The 16,641-nt window shown below is 59.0% G+C and overlaps 1 protein-coding gene across 2 annotated transcripts; it reads left to right on the top strand.

Moving 5' to 3' along the window:
• FAM120C (family with sequence similarity 120 member C) lies at window positions 1-14,783 on the top strand. Of its 2 annotated transcripts, none has more exons than XM_074937673.1 (16): window positions 1-921; window positions 3,047-3,293; window positions 6,525-6,607; window positions 7,178-7,306; window positions 7,717-7,819; window positions 8,401-8,486; window positions 8,888-9,198; window positions 9,531-9,810; window positions 9,945-10,116; window positions 10,498-10,747; window positions 11,047-11,161; window positions 12,514-12,723; window positions 13,045-13,246; window positions 13,740-13,878; window positions 14,254-14,311; window positions 14,542-14,783. In XM_074937673.1, the coding sequence occupies exons 1-16, from the start codon at window positions 1-3 to the stop codon at window positions 14,779-14,781; spliced, it is 3,546 nt and encodes a 1,181-aa protein (XP_074793774.1). In that variant the 3' UTR covers window positions 14,782-14,783. The 2 variants fall into 2 exon arrangements, with proteins under 2 accessions (XP_074793774.1, XP_074793773.1); XM_074937672.1 differs by having other exon boundaries at window positions 6,525-6,646.
• The last annotated feature ends 1,858 nt before the right edge of the window (window positions 14,784-16,641 follow it).

Below are 16,641 nucleotides of genomic sequence, written 5' to 3'. Positions count from 1 at the left end.
ATGGGGGTCCAGGGCTTCCAGGAGTTCGTGGAGAAGCGGTGCCCAGGTGCCGTGGTGCCCGTCGACCTGCTCAAGCTGGCCCGGGCGGCGGGGGTCCGTGGGGGGCCCCCCTACTGCAGCCTGGCCGGCTACCTCCAGCCGCTGCCTGGGCCCTACCCACCGCCTCTCGCGACCCACTCCCAGCATGCTCCGGGGCTGGCGACAGTAGCTCATTCCCAGCATGCTCCGGGGCTGGCGACGGTAGCTCATTCCCAGCATGCTCCGGGGCTGGCGACAGTGGCGGCTCACTCCCAGCATGCTTCGGGGCTGACAGCCCACTCCCAGCATGCTCCGGGGCTGGCGACGGCGGCCCACTCCCAGCATGCTCTGGGGCTGGCGACGGTAGCTCATTCCCAGCATGCTCCGGGGCTGGCGACAGTGGCGGCTCACTCCCAGCATGCTTCGGGGCTGACAGCCCACTCCCAGCATGCTCCGGGGCTGGCGACGGTGGCGGCTCACTCCCAGCATGCTCCGGGGCTGGCGACGGTGGCGGCTCACTCCCAGCATGCTCCGGGGCTGGCGTCGGCCTGCCCGGCCCGGCTGCTGGTGGACGCGGACTCGGCCCTGCAGCGGCTGTATGGCGGCTACCAGACAGACTGGGTGTGCGGTGGCCAGTGGAACGCCATGGTGGGCTACCTGGCGGCCCTGTCCCAGGCCTGCCTCTACCAGGGCGGGCTGGAGCTGGCAGTCATCTTCAACGGCGGGCTGGGCAAGGAGCGGCTGCCCGAGTGGGGCCGTAAGGCCCAGGCCGAGCGGCAGACGGCCCAGCTCATCGCTGGCCACGTGGGCAACAAGGGCACGCCGCCCCCCCGCGCCTGGTTCCTGCCCCCTGCCTGCCTGGGGCACTGTGTCCGCCTGGCCATGATCCGCTTCCGGGTCAAGGTAGGAGAGGGCGGCTGCGCACCTTCCCCCCCATGTCTGTGCATCCAACACCTCTGCTTGGCGCCCTATGACTGTGCCTACTCACGCGTGCCCCTTGCCCTTCCAACCTATGGCCCCTTCTGCCCTGCATGAGCCCCACTTCCTGCGGTCTGAGCCGTAACCCTAACTTCTCTGCTGCCTCCGTACTCCCTTCTGCCTCCTTCCCCTGCACTTTGTCATTCTCTTTCGTCTCCTCTCCCAACCGGCTGGGCCACCTGGCTGTGTGATTGTTCCTCAGAGGTGGCTGCATCCCAGCACCGGGCAAGCCCTCCCTATGTAGGGTTGTGTGCAGCTGTTCCCCAGCTGCCACTGCACCTCAGTGTTGGGCAAGCCCTCTCTGTGTGGCATTATATGTGGCTTTTCCCCAGGTGCCCTGCCCCAGAGGTGGCTGCATCTCAGTGCTTGGTGACTCGTATTCATTGTGTCTGTTGGATTTCTCTCTCTCCATCATCAGCAGTGGTTCTTTTTTGACCTTTAATGTGGGCTCCTGGTACCCAAGTGCTGGATGTGGTAGAAACAGCTCGATAAGAAAGGGTACTTACAGGGTTAGCTGCATTGTCCACCCTTGAGCTGTGGTGCCAGGGGAACGCTCTGTGCCAGACAAAGTGGAGAAATAGGACAGGGGGGTCGTGGGGGAGAAGCAACTGAACGGGAGCTCCCGGTGCGAGGCCGGGGCTGAAAGGGCTAAGGCTCTCCTGGGAGGTATAAACCTGGGAATCTCGAGGTGGAGCAGAGAAGTGATTTCACCCTGGATTCAGCCCTGGTGTGACTGTTGCTGGGATTCCGCGTCCAGTTCTGGTGTCTGGAATTCAAGGAGGCTGTTGATCAGTTGAAGAGGGGCCTGAGAAGAGCCAGGAGAACGATTTAAAGGGTTAGAGAACGGGCCTGAGAGAGACACCAGGAGCTCGATCTATTGAAGTCCACAAAGGGGAGGTGAAGGGGTGATGTGATCCCAGTCTCTAAACACCTCTGGGGGGACCAAACATTTACTAATGGGCTCACCAGTTTAAATAGTGGAAGCTTGAACACAAGCTCATGGCTGGAAATTGAAGCTAAACAAATCCTGCCTGGAAATCAGGTGTTGATCTTGAACAGGGAGGGGCCCATTTCCCGGGGGACATGTGGATTCTCCATTGAACTCAAGGACGTCCCATGGCGGTGCCTGGGTTGGAGGGTGTCTCTGGTTGACAAGATACGGCCAGCGCCCCGGAGCAGCCCGCGTGTTGGCAGTATGGGGCTGGGCAACCCTACTTTAATTAAAAGGAGGGAAGGAGCAGCCAGCAGTAGTGTTGTGGAATCATGCCAGCATCACAATCAGAGGGAGGTGGGGGACAAGCAGGTGACGCTTCGAGGACAGGCAGCCGGAGCAGTTCTGGGTGGAGCTGCTTGTCCCATGCCCAAGTATAGCTCTGTCTCTGGATACGGGATGTGATCCACTCCCATGCTTCAGGGCTTCACCACCTGAGGTCAGGAAGGAAGGTTCCATCTCTCCCCAATGCAGAACTGTAGTTTCTCTGCCCTCCTCAGAAGCATCAGGGATCGGCTGCAGCTAGAGGCGTCGTGGGCCAGCGAGCCAGACCCCTCTGTCTAGTTTCCTGGTGGTGGGGGGTTGGGCCCCCTGGCCCAGGGTCGCCCAATGTGGAGTTGGCCTGATTAGCTCTGCCCCTGCCCTGGCTGATGGCTGGTACTGAGTCCCTGAGCCCTCAGGCAGAACCACGGGTTGTGCTGACGGGGAGAGAGAAACCCAGCAAAGACCTGCTGCCTTCCTCTGCTCATTCCTCCGAGCCCAGAGATGGTACCTGCCAGTTGCACCCCCCAGCTGCTGCGGTGTTCCCTCCTTCCTTCCTCTGCAGGGGGCTCTGTCCCCCACTCCTTCCCCCGTACAGGGTCCCCCGTTCCCTCTCTACAGCGGGGGGCCCTGTGTGTGCCCCATTCCCTCCTCCCCCTATACCAGGGCCCTCCATTTCTCCCTCCCCCATACCAGGGCCCTTCATATCCCCATCTCTATGGTGGGGGGCTCTGTTTGGGCCCCATTCCTTCCCTTTTCTCACCACCATCAAGTGTGACTGTCTTCTCCCACCCGCAGGTCTTCCAGAGCCTGGAGGACCATCACCTGGAGGTGGTGTCCTTCTTCCGGGAGCGTGGCTTCCACGGGCTGCTGGCCCACGACTCGGAGTTCGCCCTGGCCAGCCTGCCCTGCTACTTCAGCGCCCACGCCCTGAAGCTGAGCTGGAACGGCAAGAGCCTCACCACCAATCAGTTCCTCATGCACCAGGTGGCCAAGCAGCTGGGCCTGAAGGTCTCCAGCTTCCCCATCTTCGCCGCCCTGCTGGGTAGGGGCAGCCAGGCAAACAGCTGGGGCCTGTGTGGGGCAGGCACACAGAGCTGAGGGGGGCAGGGGGCAGCAGGGACCTCCCCCCCGCAGGCTCAGCCCCTCCAGCCGGGTCCTGCATGGGGCAGGGACACACCCCGGGCTCAGCTCCTCTAGCCGGGGGACGGACACGCAGGTCCCTCTGGGAGAGGGAGTCCGTGCCTGGGATCGAGGGGTCCATGGCGCTGGCTAAGCTGCGCTCTGGGGAGTCTGGGAAGCAGCCCTGTTCCTCCAGGCTGGGGGAGCCACTCCCCACCCCACCACCATAGAGAGACGGCTCGAGCGACTGGCGGCGAGGGCAGTCTCTCTAGCCGGGTCTCTGTGGCGTGGGGGAGGTGCTCTGGGGTCGGGGACCACACGAGGGGCTGGGGGACCGCTCTGGGCAGGGTCTTGGTGCTCTTTGGAGGACATCTGCTGGGGTGGGGGAGATTTGGGGACCTCTCTAGGCAGCCTCTCTATGGTAAAGTACCACCCTCTAGGCAAGCACTCCGTGGTCAGTGAGCACATGGGGGGGGGATTGGGAACTACTCTCTAGGCAAGGCCTTTGCTGACCATTCTAGCCAGGAACTCTATGGTTGAAACACGTTGGGGGAGGAGGGGCTACTCTCTGGGCAGGGTCTCTATGGTCAGGGAGGACATGAGGGGCTGGGGACCACCCTAGTCAGGGTCTCTATGATCAGAATGGCACCTTAGAGACTAACCAATTTATTTGAGCATAAACTTTCGTGAGCTACAGCTCCCATCGGATGCATAATGTGGAAAGTGTAGAAGATCTTCTTATACACACAAAGCATAAAAAAAATACCTCCCCCCACCTCACTCTCCTGCTGGTAATAGTTTATCTAAAGTGATCACTCTCCTTACAATGTGTATGATAATCAAGGTGGGCCATTTCCAGCACAAATCCAGGGTTTAACAAGAACGTCTGTGGGGGGGGGCGGGGGGGTAGGAAAAAACAAGGGGAAATAGGTTACCTTGCATAATGACTTAGCCACTCCCAGTCTCTATTCAAGCCTAAGTTAATTGTCTCCAATTTGCAAATGAATTCCAATTCAACAGTCTCTCGCTGGAGTCTGGATTTGAAGTTTTTTTGTTGTAATATCGCAACTTTCATGTCTGTAATCGCGTGACCAGAGAGATTGAAGTGTTCTCTGACTGGTTTATGAATGTTATAATTCTTGACATCTGATTTGTGTCCATTTATTCTTTTACGTAGAGACTGTCCAGTTTGACCAATGTACATGGCAGAGGGGCATTGCTGGCACATGATGGCATATATCACATTGGTGGATGTGCAGGTGAACGAGCCTCTGATAGTGTGGCTGATGTTATTAGGCTCTGTGATGGTGTCCCCTGAATAGATATGTGGGCACAGTTGGCAACGGGCTTTGTTGCAAGGATAGGTTCCTGGGTTAGTGGTTCTGTTGTGTGGTATGTGGTTGCTGGTGAGTATTCGCTTCAGGTTGGGGGGCTGTCTGTAAGCAAGGACTGGCCTGTCTCCCAAGATTTGTGAGAGTGTTGGGTCATCCTTCAGGATAGGTTGTAGATCCTTAATAATGCGTTGGAGGGGTTTTAGTTGGGAGCTGAAGGTGACGGCTAGTGGCGTTCTGTTATTTTGTTTGTTAGGCCTGTCCTGTAGTAGGTGACTTCTGGGAACTCTTCTGGCTCTGTCAATCTGTTTCTTCTCTTCCGCAGGTGGGTATTGTAGTTGTAAGAATGCTTGATAGAGATCTTGTAGGTGTTTGTCTCTGTCTGAGGGGTTGGAGCAAACGCGGTTGTATCGCAGAGCTTGGCTGTAGACGATGGATCGTGTGGTGTGGTCAGGGTGAAAGCTGGAGGCATGTAGGTAGGAATAGCGGTCAGTAGGTTTCCGGTACAGGGTGGTGTTTATGTGACCATCGTTTATTAGCACTGTAGAATGCTATCAAGCATTCTTACAACTACAACTAAAACCCCTCCAACGCATTATTAAGGATCTACAACCTATCCTGAAGGACGACCCAACACTCTCACAAATCTTGGGAGACAGGCCAGTCCTTGCCTACAGACAACCCCCCAACCTGAAGCGAATACTCACCAGCAACCACACACCACACAACAGAACCACTAACCCAGGAACCTATCCTGGCAACAAAGCCCGTTGCCAACTGTGCCCACATATCTATTCAGGGAACACCATCACAGGGGCTAACAACATCAGCCACACTATCAGAGGCTCGTTCACCTGCACATCCACCAATGTGATATATGCCATCATGTGCCAGCAATGCCCCTCTGCCATGTACATTGGCCAAACTGGACAGTCTCTACGTAAAAGAGTAAATGGACACAAATCAGATGTCAAGAATTATAACATTCATAAACCAGTCGGAGAACACTTCAATCTCTCTGGTCACGCGATTACAGACATGAAAGTTGCGATATTACAACAAAAAAACTTCAAATCCAGACTCCAGCGAGAGACTGTTGAATTGGAATTCATTTGCAAATTGGAGACAATTAACTTAGGCTTGAATAGAGACTGGGAGTGGCTAAGTCATTATGCAAGGTAACCTATTTCCCCTTGTTTTTTCCTACCCCCCCCCCCCCCGACGTTCTTGTTAAACCCTGGATTTGTGCTGGAAATGGCCCACCTTGATTATCATACACATTGTAAGGAGAGTGATCACTTCAGAAAAGCTATTACCAGCAGGAGAGTGAGGTGGGGGGGAGGTATTTTTTCATGCTTTGTGTGTATAAAAAGATCTTCTACACTTTCCACAGTATGCATCCGATGAAGTGAGCTGTAGCTCACGAAAGCTTATGCTCAAATAAATTGGTTAGTCTCTAAGGTGCCACAAGTCCTCCTTTTCTTTTTGCGAATACAGACTAACACGACTGTTACTCTGAAACCTATGATCAGAATGGAGCTGTGCGGGGGTTGGAATTGCATGAAGAAAGGGGATCACTCAGAGGGGATCCCAAGAGAAAGAGGGGATACATTTATGCAAATGACAGCGCCTAGTCATCTAATAGTCAAATCAGGGCTGCCTCATTTGCATAAAAGCTCCAGTTTTCTGGCCCTCTGGCCTGAATCCTCCTCCAATCAGAAGGGTCTGTGACAGCCTCCCCTTTTCTCTTTGGGGCGGGGTGGGGGCACCAAATCCTTTTGGGGTGCAGTAACCAGGGACTGTGTTATTCCTGCCTCCCCCAGGTAACCACATCCTCCCGGACGAGGACCTGGCTGCTTTCCACTGGAGCTTGCTGGGGCCAGACCACCCACTGGCATCGCTCAAGGTAGCCTCACGGCCCCTGGCTCCACCCCGCAGCAGCCTGGTAGGGCTGGAACGAGCTTGGCCTTGTGGACAGGCATTGTGGGTTGGAGCAGAGGGGACTGAGCCAGGATTCCTGGCCCTAGGAGGGGAGTGGGGTCTAGTGGTTAGAGCAGGGGAGGCTGGGAGCCATTGTAGGGAAGAATCTCTATAGTTAGAAAACACATAGTTAGGCTGTGGACTCTGGGCAGGTGTCTATGATCGGGGAGCACACAGGGGGCTGGGGACTCTCTGGGCAGGTGTCTATGATCGGGGGGCCTGGGGATTCTCTGGGCAGGTGTCTGTGGTCGGGGAGCACACGGGGCCTGGGGACTCTCTGGGCAGATATCTGTGGTCGGGGAGCACGGGGGGCCTGGGGACTCTCTGGGCAGGTGTCTGTGGTCGGGGAGCACACAGGGGGCTGGGGACTCTCTGGGCAGGCTTTCTGGTCTGTGGTTGGGGATCACATGGGGGGTGATGGAGGGTGGGATTTCCAGCCCGGCTGCCCATGGGGCGCCAGATGCTGAGCACTGTCTGTGTCTCCCTCCGTGCCCAGGTCCGAGCCCACCAGCTGGTGTTGCCCCCCTGCGACGTGGTGATCAAGGCTGTCTCGGAGTATGTCAGCGCCATCAAAGACCCCTACAATCTGGATGCCTTGGGGAGAGACGTCTTCAAACACTCTCAGGTGAGCTGGGAGGAGCCTGGCTTGCTGACTGGAGCTGCTGATCTGGTCCCCTGGTGCGCCGTGAGACCCCTCTAACCAAGATCGGGGGGGCCCTGGTGTGCCCTGGGCCGTGAGACCCCTCCGGCCAAGATCGGGGGCCCCTGGCGTGCCGTGAGACCGCTCTGAGCAAGATCGGGGTCCCCGGCACGCTGGCTTCTGCCCCATCTCTTTTGGGATCTGACTCCCAAGCCCCACTGGGCTAACACTGCAGTCCTGTGTCGCTCTGTAGCGTCAGAGGGGGCAGAGCAGCTCCTGCTTTTTGAGAGGGTGGGTTCGATTGCCGGGGTGGGGCTTAATGACGCAGCCCCAGTGTTGGGACCCTCTTAGCCCCCAGTTCCCCAGCCAGTCTCCTGTCTGCTTTGCTCCCCCAGTCCAGGACGGAGGATAAGATCGAGCGCTTCAAGAAAGCCGTGAACTATTATTCGGTGACTGCCAAGATGCCACCGGCTCCTGTGGGCCCATCCTCGTTTGTACGTGAGTATCTGGCAGGGGCTGTTCCCCACAGCACCCCCTGTTGGGAGAGGCTGGGGCTGGAGTAGCTGGGAGCCCCCCACACAGCCAGCACCCTGCCCCGCTCCCCACAGCGCCTCCTGCTCTAACCACTAGCCCCCACTCCCCTCCCAGAGCCAGGCAGAGAACCCGGGAGTGCTGGCTGCTCCCACTAACTGCTAGGCCCCACTCCCTTCCCAGAGCCAGGCAGAGAGCCCAGGAGTGCTGGCTGCCCCCCGCTAACCCCCACTCCCCTCCCAGAGCCAGGCAGAGAACCCAGGAGTCCTGGCCGCCCCCACTAACTGGTAGGCCCCACTCCCTTCCTAGAGCCAGGCAGAGAGCCCAGGAGTGCTGGCTGCCCCCCGCTAACCCCCACTCCCCTCCCAGAGCCAGGCAGAGAACCCAGGAGTCCTGGCCACCCCCACTAACTGGTAGGCCCCACTCCCTTCCCAGAGCCAGGCAGAGAACCCAGGATCTTGGCCGCCCCCCGCTAACCACTAGGCCCCACTCCCCTCCGCATGCTGAGCTGGTTTTGACGCCAATGCCAGCCCCGCTCTGTGTCTCAGTGCCAGGCTATGGATCCAACCACTTCGGAGGAGCAGCCCCTGCACAGCACAGCCCGGTGGGATCCCTCCCCATGGGGAAGCCGATGGTATGTTCCAATCCGGGGTGGGGAATGGGATTGGGGTCTCTGGAGTCAGTGGGTTGAAGTGGGGGTGGGGCAGGCTGGGAGCCAGGACTCCTGGGTTCTCTCCCCCACTCTGGGAGGGGAGTGGGGTCTGGTGGTTAGAGCAGGGGGGCTGGGAGCCAGGACTCCTGGGTTCTCTCCCCCACTCTGGGAGGGGAGTGGGGTCTGGTGGTTAGAGCGAGGGGGGCTGGGAGCCAGGACTCCTTGGTTCTCTCCCCAACTCTGGGAGGGGAGCGGGGTCTGGTGGTTAGAGCGAGGGGGGAGGGGATTGGAGCCAGGATGCCTGGGTTCTCCTCGCTCTATCAGGGGAGTGGGGTCTGCCACTTTTTGCTCACCTCTTTCTCTCTCTCTGCCTCCCTCCCCAGTTCCCCCACCACCTGGGGCCAAAGATGCAGTACCAGCCACCGGCCCCTCCCTCCTCCTCCTCCTCCTCAGCCGCCTCCTTCCCCCCGGGCCCCAGTGCCAGCCTCCTCTTCTCCCCACACCCGCTCGGAGACGTGCCCCCCTTTAACGAGGACCCGATCCTGAAGGGCGGCGAGTTCAACAGCTGGCCCAGCGCCTACGACGCCAAGTTCCCCCCCCACCACCGTGGCCCCAAGCCCTCCCCTTCCTCCGGGCCAGCCTCCTCCCCCTCCTCCTCCTCCGATGGCGAAGAGCACAACGGGGGCAGTGCCAAGTGAGTGCGGGCTAGTGGTTAGAGCCAGGTCGGCAGGAGCCAGGACTCCTGGGTTCTCTCCCCAGCTCTGGGAGGGGAGTAGGGTCTGGGGGTTGGCGCAGGGGACCTGGGATCCAGGACGCCTGTGTTCTTTCCCTGGCTCTGGGAGGGGAGTGGGGTCTGGTGGTTAGAGCAGGGGGAGTGGGAAGCCAGGACTCCTGGGTTCTCTCCCTGGCTCTGGGAGGGGAGTGGGATCTACTGGTTAGAGAAGGGGGAGTTGGGAGCCAGGCTGGGTTGTCTTCCTGGCTCTGAGAGGGGCGTGACTCACCACCTTCCCCATGTCTCCTCCCCAGCCACATCTCCGAGGTGCTGCAGCCCAAGTCTGGCTGGGAGGGGCCCGGTGCCGAGAAGCTGAGCCGGGGCTGGGGGCAGGCGGGGGGCTCCGGCGACACCGACGGGCCCCTGGCTGGGCCTGAGCCCTCCATCCCCTCGCTGCTTTCCATGGCCACCCGCAGCCACATGGACATAACCACCCCCCCGTTGCCCCCTGTCGCCCCTGAGGTCCTGCGGGTGGCTGAGCACCGGCACCGACGCGGCCTCATGTACCCCTCCATCTACCATGTTCTTACCAAGGTGAGCCTGGCACCAGGACTCCTGGGTTCTCCACCTGGCTCTGGGAGGGGAGTGGGGTCTGGTGAGTTAGAGCTGGGGGTGCTGGGAGCCAGGACTCCTGGGTTCTCAGTCCCTCTCCTGACGTTCCGGTGTAGGGCGAGATCAAGCTCCCGGTGTGCATCGAGGATGAGTGTAATACTGAGTTGCCTCCAGCCGCCGTCCTCTTCCGCGGCGCCCGCCAGCATATCTATGGGGTGCTGTTCGGCGTGGCTGAGAACCAGCGCCGGGTGGAGCGCCTGGCCATCCGCCGCCGCATCCCCACGGAAGGTAGGGGCCCCCGTGGCAGAGAGCTGTAGCCTCCGGACACCTGGGTTCTGTCCCCAGCTCTGAGAGAGGAGGGGTCTAGTGGTTAGAGCAGTGGGGGCTGGGAGCCAGGACTCCTAGGTTCTTTCCCCAGCTCTGAGAGGGGAGTGGGGTCTGGTGGTTGGCAGGGGGGACTGGGAACCAGGATTCCTGGGTTCTCTTCTTGGCTCTGGGAGGGGAGGGGGGTCTAGTGGGTTGGAGCAGGGAGCCAGGACTCCTGGGTTCTTTCCCCGGCTCTGAGAGGGGAGTGGGGTTCAGTGGTCGGGAGGGGCTGGGAGCCAGGACTCCTGGGTTCTCTCCCCAGCCAGGAGAACCTGAACCCTTCCCCCTCTCATTGCCCCTCAGTGCCGCCTGTGATCATCAAGGAGTGGGCGGCGTACAAGGGGAAGTCCCCGCAGACGCCAGAGCTGGTCTCGGCCCTGGCCTTCCGCGAGTGGACCTGCCCCAACCTGCGGAAGCTGTGGCTGGGGAAGGCGGTGGAGGACAAGAACCGGCGCATGAGGGCCTTCCTGGCCTGCCTGCGGGCCGACACGCCCGGCATGTTGAACCCCGCCAACGTACCCACGCACCTGCTGCTGATGTGCTGCGTGCTACGGTGAGCGGGGGCAGGGCGGGGTGTGTGGGGTGACGAGCGACACAACCAGGCCCCCACTCTCACCACTAGACCCCACTCCCCTCCCAAAGCCAGGGAGAGAACCCAGGAGTCTTGGCTCCCAGCCCCCCTGCTCTCACCACTAAACCCCACTCCCCTCCCAGAGCCAGGAGAGAACCCAGGAGTCCTGGCTCCCAGCCCCCCTGCTCTAGCCACCAGCCCCCCCACCCTTAGCCGGGGCGAGCTGCTCCGTGTGGGCATGCCAGGCCTGGCCGGGTTCACGCTCTCTCTTCCGTTTGCAGTTACATGATCCAGTGGCCCGGAGGGAGGATCCTTCATAGGCACGAGCTGGACGTGTTCCTGGCTCAGGCGGTTTCTTCTCAGCTCTACGAGCCGGATCATCTGCAGGAGCTGAAGGTAGGGGGCTGCCGCGGCGTTCCCCGGGGCACAAGCAGCCGTGTCTCCTCACTTCTCCAGCCTGGGGTGCCTCGCACCCCGCTTCGCTGTGACAACAACTGCTCCTGGCCGGCCCACGCAGCCACCCGCCTCGGCGTCACTGCCTGCTGAGTTACACCAATGCTCCGGCTGGTCCCTCACCGACTACTCCCAGCCCCAGACCTTCCCCAGGACGGTGCGTCTCGTCCTGCCCTGTCTCTCCTGGACAATGCAGGCTCCTCAAAGGAAACTGACCTGCCTGGACCCCATTCTCTCCAGTGGAGGTTCCCAAACATGCTGGGGTAGAGAAAAGAATCCAAGAAGTTGATTAACCCCAGGCAGAAAGATTTGAAGTGATGACAGGTGGGGAGACGTGAAAGTCACACTGGGTCCCAAAGAAAATAAAAGGAGAGAAGATACAAACTGGTACCTAACGTAACAAGCTAGGGGAACTTCAAAGCAAAAAGGTTTCTCTCCCTATAAGGAGCCCACTGGCTCGATCTTTCTGCCAGGACCCCGGCCCCAGTTCAGTGATGCTTCATTTGTCTTTCAAATGGGGCTGCTGCCGTGAGTAGAGATGAGGGGAGAACATGATTTGGAGTCCTCTGTTTCCATTCGTATACCCCTCTCCCTTCCTTGAGGATTGTCTCCAGCTGGGGCGCAGGCGACAGCCAGTCTGTGGGCTGGGAAACCCCAGCCGTATCTTTGCCAATGTGTAAAGTTCTTGCTCGCACCCTTCTTCGCGCCAAAGATTGGCCTCTTACCCAGGTGATAGTCTGCTTTATTATGCTGTCACCTGGCTGGGCCGTTAGTGTGTCCCTTGTCTCTGAAGAACTGGTTTGTGCCTGCATGTCACAGCGATGTTATACAGTGGAGTCTCATAACTTGCCATACAACATCCATAGAATATACACATATTTTACCGGGACAATAATGTTCAGAAGATTGGTTGTCAAATGATACCTCACAAGGCACGTTTTGTACACAATTTATCCTAGTCTGTAAAAGCGGTGAATATGCGGTACAGTTGGTGACAGCCAGCACTGGTGCTGTTTGGGAGAAAGGTGAATGGGAGCGGGGTGCAGTGGTTAGTATAGGGAGTCTAGCAGCCAGGACTCCTGGGTTCTCTCTCCAGCTCTCACCGGAGAATGTGCAGGAGTTATTCCTTTACTAGATTAAAAACTGCTGATCTGCTCTGTTCCCCAGCTGCCCACATCTCAACGCCGGGTGAGCCTCCCCATGCAGTGTTATGTGTGGCTGTTCCCCAGCTGCCCTGCCCCAGAAGTGGCTGCACTCCTTCCTAAGTTAAAGTGATGGGAATGGTTCCCTTGCAGATCGAGAAGCTGGATGCCCGGGGCGTGCAACTGGCAGCCCTTTTCATGAGTGGAGTAGATACGGCTCTGTTTGCCAACGACGCCTGTGGGCAGCCGGTGCCCTGGGAACACTGCTGCCCCTGGATCTACTTCGATGGCAAACTCTTCCAGAGCAAGCTCATCAAAGCCACCCGTGACAGGGCTCCCCTCATTGATCTGTGTGACGGACAGGTATGGGGCAGGACACCTGGGTTCTCTCCCTGCCTCTGGGATGGGGGGTGGGGTCTAGTGGTTTAGAGTGGAGGGCCTGGGAGCCAGAACTCCTGGATTCTATCCCCGGTTCAGGGAGAGGAGGGGAGGGAGGGTCTAGTGGGTTAGAGCGGTGGGGCTGGGAGCCAGGACTCCTGGGTTCTATCACTGTCTCTGTGGGGGAGGGGGTTTGAGAGGCTGCTCTCTTGGTCTGGAAGTACCTGGATGTTCTGACATTGGGGCAGGCTGTGGGGGAGGGGCAGGAATGTGGGGGATGAAGTCAGCTGGATTCATCTCCCCCAGACGGAGCAGGCGGCCAAAGTGGAGAGGATGAGACAGAGCATCCTGGAGGGCGTGAACTTCAACCGCCAGGCCCCGCCCCCTCTGCTCCCACCCCCTCCCTTTGTGCCTGCCATGGCTGCGCCCTTCTATTCGATGCCCCTCTACCCCCGCACCACGGGCTCTGCGCCGCTGCCACCCCCTGGGAGGAGCAGAGGGTTCACAGGTGAGAGATTGTGTATCCCCTGAGCCGTGTCCCTGCCCCTTTGCTCTGTGGCCTCACTCACCGCAGGGCATTGGTGGCAACGGTAGGATCCCCAGAGGGCTGGATTGTGTGCCCTCTTGAAGGCAGGTGTAGGGGAGGCCTCTTTTCTCCCCCCTCCAGTTGTACATATGTGGAGTGTGGGGAGCTAGTGGGGTGCTCCAGAGCAGTGGGGCTGGGGGGCATCATCCTATTGAGATGCATCGGGGCAGATTCCCTCTGTCAGGGCTATCGGCTCAGGCTCTCTGAAGACTCAGGCAGGGATCAGTTATGCCAAGGGCAGTTCACACCTCTCCCAGTGACCGGCTCAGGCTCTCTGCAGGCTCATGCGGACCCTGTTTCTGACCTGAAAGATGATGTTCTGCTGCTGTTCCATATCTGCTGGGGCCTGGACATGACCCTAGTGTCACCTGTCACTCATCTCTTCCCCCCCCCCCCCCCGTCTCCGCTTCCCTAGGTCTCCACCCCATCCCGCCTCAGGGGGGCAAGCTGGAGATCGCCGGCATGGTCGTTGGCCAGTGGGCGGGCAGTAAGCCCTCGCGGGGGCGGGGCTCCTTTGGGATGCAGGTGGTGTCTGTCGGGGGGCCAGGCAAGGGGTAAGTATCACAGCACTGCTGAGGGGTGGGCTGGAGAGAGGTTTTGCTGGCTGCTGGGGGCCAGCATCTTCTCCTTGGGTCATCTCTGCACTGGGCAAGTCATTTGTGTGTGGCGTTCTGTGCAGCTGTTCGCCAGCCGCCCCGCCCCAGAGACGGCTGCATCTCCACGTTGGGCGAACCATCCCTGTTCTCATGAATTATGCTTAGTATTATTTGTAATTATTAGAACTATTAATGACCATTGTTGTTCATCCTCGTTAACGTCACCATGGTTATTAGGCCTATTACTTAATTACTCTTATTACGGGGGCGTCAGTGTAACAACCCTGCTGCTAGCTCATCGGTATTATTGTTCTCCGCCCTGTTCCACCCCAGACGCAGTCGAGACGGGTCTGGAAAACTCCCCAAAGGAAACAAGAAACTGAGCAAGCAGGTACGTTTGCCTCAGCCCCACTGGTCTGGACCCTCCCCCCAACCAAGGAGAGACCCCAGCCCTTCTCCGTGCCCCCCATCCCCCCACAGCTGGGTTGCTGTCCCCATGCAGTGTTATGTGCGGCCGTTCCCCAGCTGCCCCGCTCCAGAGCTGGCTGCATCTCAGCACCGGGCATACTGGGATGGGATTCCAGCGGGTGTCCGATTATGTTGCACTTCTCTTCTCCACAGGGCTCATTGGAGGGAGCAGCCAAAGCAGCGGAGTTGCAGAGCGGGCAGTCCCCGTTGCAGGTGAATGGGGACGAGGATTCGGGGGGCGGTCCCTGCCCCCCAGTCCCATCACAATGTGCCTTAGCCAGAGACGCTGATCCCTGCAGTGACGAGGGCCAGTACTGCGGGCGGCTGGCCCAAGAGGTGGATCGCGGCCCCGACACCAAGCTGCCCCTCCCAGCTCTGCAGAAGGAAGAGTGATGGGGACCTGATTCGGGGATGGGTGGGGCTTTCCGGGGGGGCGGGGCCTGGAGTGTGAAAGCCTCAGGGTACCATGAGGACAGTGGGGTTGGAAAGGCAGCACCCCAGTGCATTGTGGGGGATCGTCCCCTAATTAAAGGGATGATCTCCTACAGCGCCCCAGTGCATTGTGGGAGGATGTGTACCTGTTTCCCTACCCCCGCCCCCTCCTGGCACTGACCCCCCTCCCCCCCCATCGGGTCCGCAACATGGCGTATTTTATTATTTTTTTATTTTAATATTTGTGGGGTGGGGAGCTGATGGTTTTTAGGGTTTTTAACATATTATACATAGCGCCTTCCCCGGCTCTTGCAGCAGGGGGCAGGGAGAAATGCTGTTAAATAAAGGGGGAGCCGTTAAAAGGAAGCCAGCCAGGATGAATCAAAGCGAGTGGGGAGGGGTGACATTTGGGGGCTCAACCCAGGCTGCTAAGGGGTCGTGGCGCCCCCTGCCCTGCAACACGGTGTGCCCTATATGCCCTGGCACCCGCAGCCAGCTGAGGAGCGCACCAGTCATGCCCCTCGCTGCTCTGGAGGGAGCCCCAAAATGTCACGGGGGTGGGGAGGCGGATTTCCCCAATATTTGGCGGGTGCAGATGCCCCCAGCCCGTGTTCATTTTGGGCAGCGCAGAGGTTCATACGTTACCCTGGGGGCGAGTTCGGGGCAGACGTGGTGACGGCGGAAATCCGCCCGGGCTTTGTACAGAGAGAAGAGAGATTATATTTACAGAGACAGATTCTATATAGAAACTACGTATCTCGGGGGGAGGGGGGGAATTCCCTTGTCCCCAGCCGCAGCTCCAGAGCTGTCCACGTCGGACCCAGGAGGGCAGGGGCAGTCGGGGGTCCCTCCAAAACCAGACAGGTCCCCCTTTGCTTCCGCGGAGTCCCCCGTCCTGGCTGCAGTTCCCAGCAGGGCTGATCGATGGAGGAGGGGTTCAGGTTGGTGATTCATGGGGAGGGGTGGGCAGGGATATTGAGGCTGGGCGCTATTAGGGTTTCTGTCCCATGGGAGGGGAGTGCAGGGATTTGGAGGCTCACTGACCGGGGATGTATTGGTGCAGAGGGGGGGGGACCCCTTTAAAGACCCATTAAAATCTGGACCATACAGGGTGGAAAATTTGAAGGTTTTGTGGACTATCCTACCCCCTGCCCCAACTCTAACTTCAGGCAGGGGGGCTGGTGGTGAATTCCTATCCTGGCCCCCCAGACGTGTATAAAAACTGGGCAGTGCGACTCCACACTTGATCAATCCGCGCCCCTGTCGGCACGGGAAGGCTTGAATTCCCCTGTGCTGCGCGTGGCTCGGTGTGGTCCTGCATCCTTCATTTTCTGAGCACGTCACTTCCCTGGTAGCCCTGGCAGCCGCCCAGAAGCCGGGCAGAGACGGCCAGGCCGTGGGGATTTGGGGAACAGGGAGGGGGTGGGAAAGAGCCCAGATCTCGATAAAACTTATTTTCCCCTCCCCTCGGGGTTGGGGGGATGGGAGGAAATCTGAACACGCCCTTGTTTGATCGGGGCACTGAACCCTTTTAACTTGACTGATATGCCAGCAAAGACTCTGGAAAACTATCTCCGGACTCTGATTACTTGAGCTTTCGAACTGAGGCCAATTCAGAATCTCAACGCTCAGAAGACGCCTGCCCACCTGAGGCAGCTCATCGGCAGAGCGATCTTCGACGCACGCCAGCACTTGGAGCCGTCACCCTGTAGTTTTTTTTATAACTTTAACCGTGTTTCAAAGTCAGACCTCAGATCAGGCCTCTCTAAATGTCTGGAGACAATCGGCTGTGTCTGCGAATCACGAAGGAGTTAATCTGAA

Source organism: Natator depressus, chromosome 23, assembly GCF_965152275.1.
Source record: "Natator depressus isolate rNatDep1 chromosome 23, rNatDep2.hap1, whole genome shotgun sequence".
NCBI lineage: Eukaryota > Metazoa > Chordata > Testudines > Cheloniidae > Natator > Natator depressus.
The sequence above is the reverse complement of the archived record's forward strand: the minus strand, read 5'-3'. Positions and strand labels throughout refer to the sequence as shown.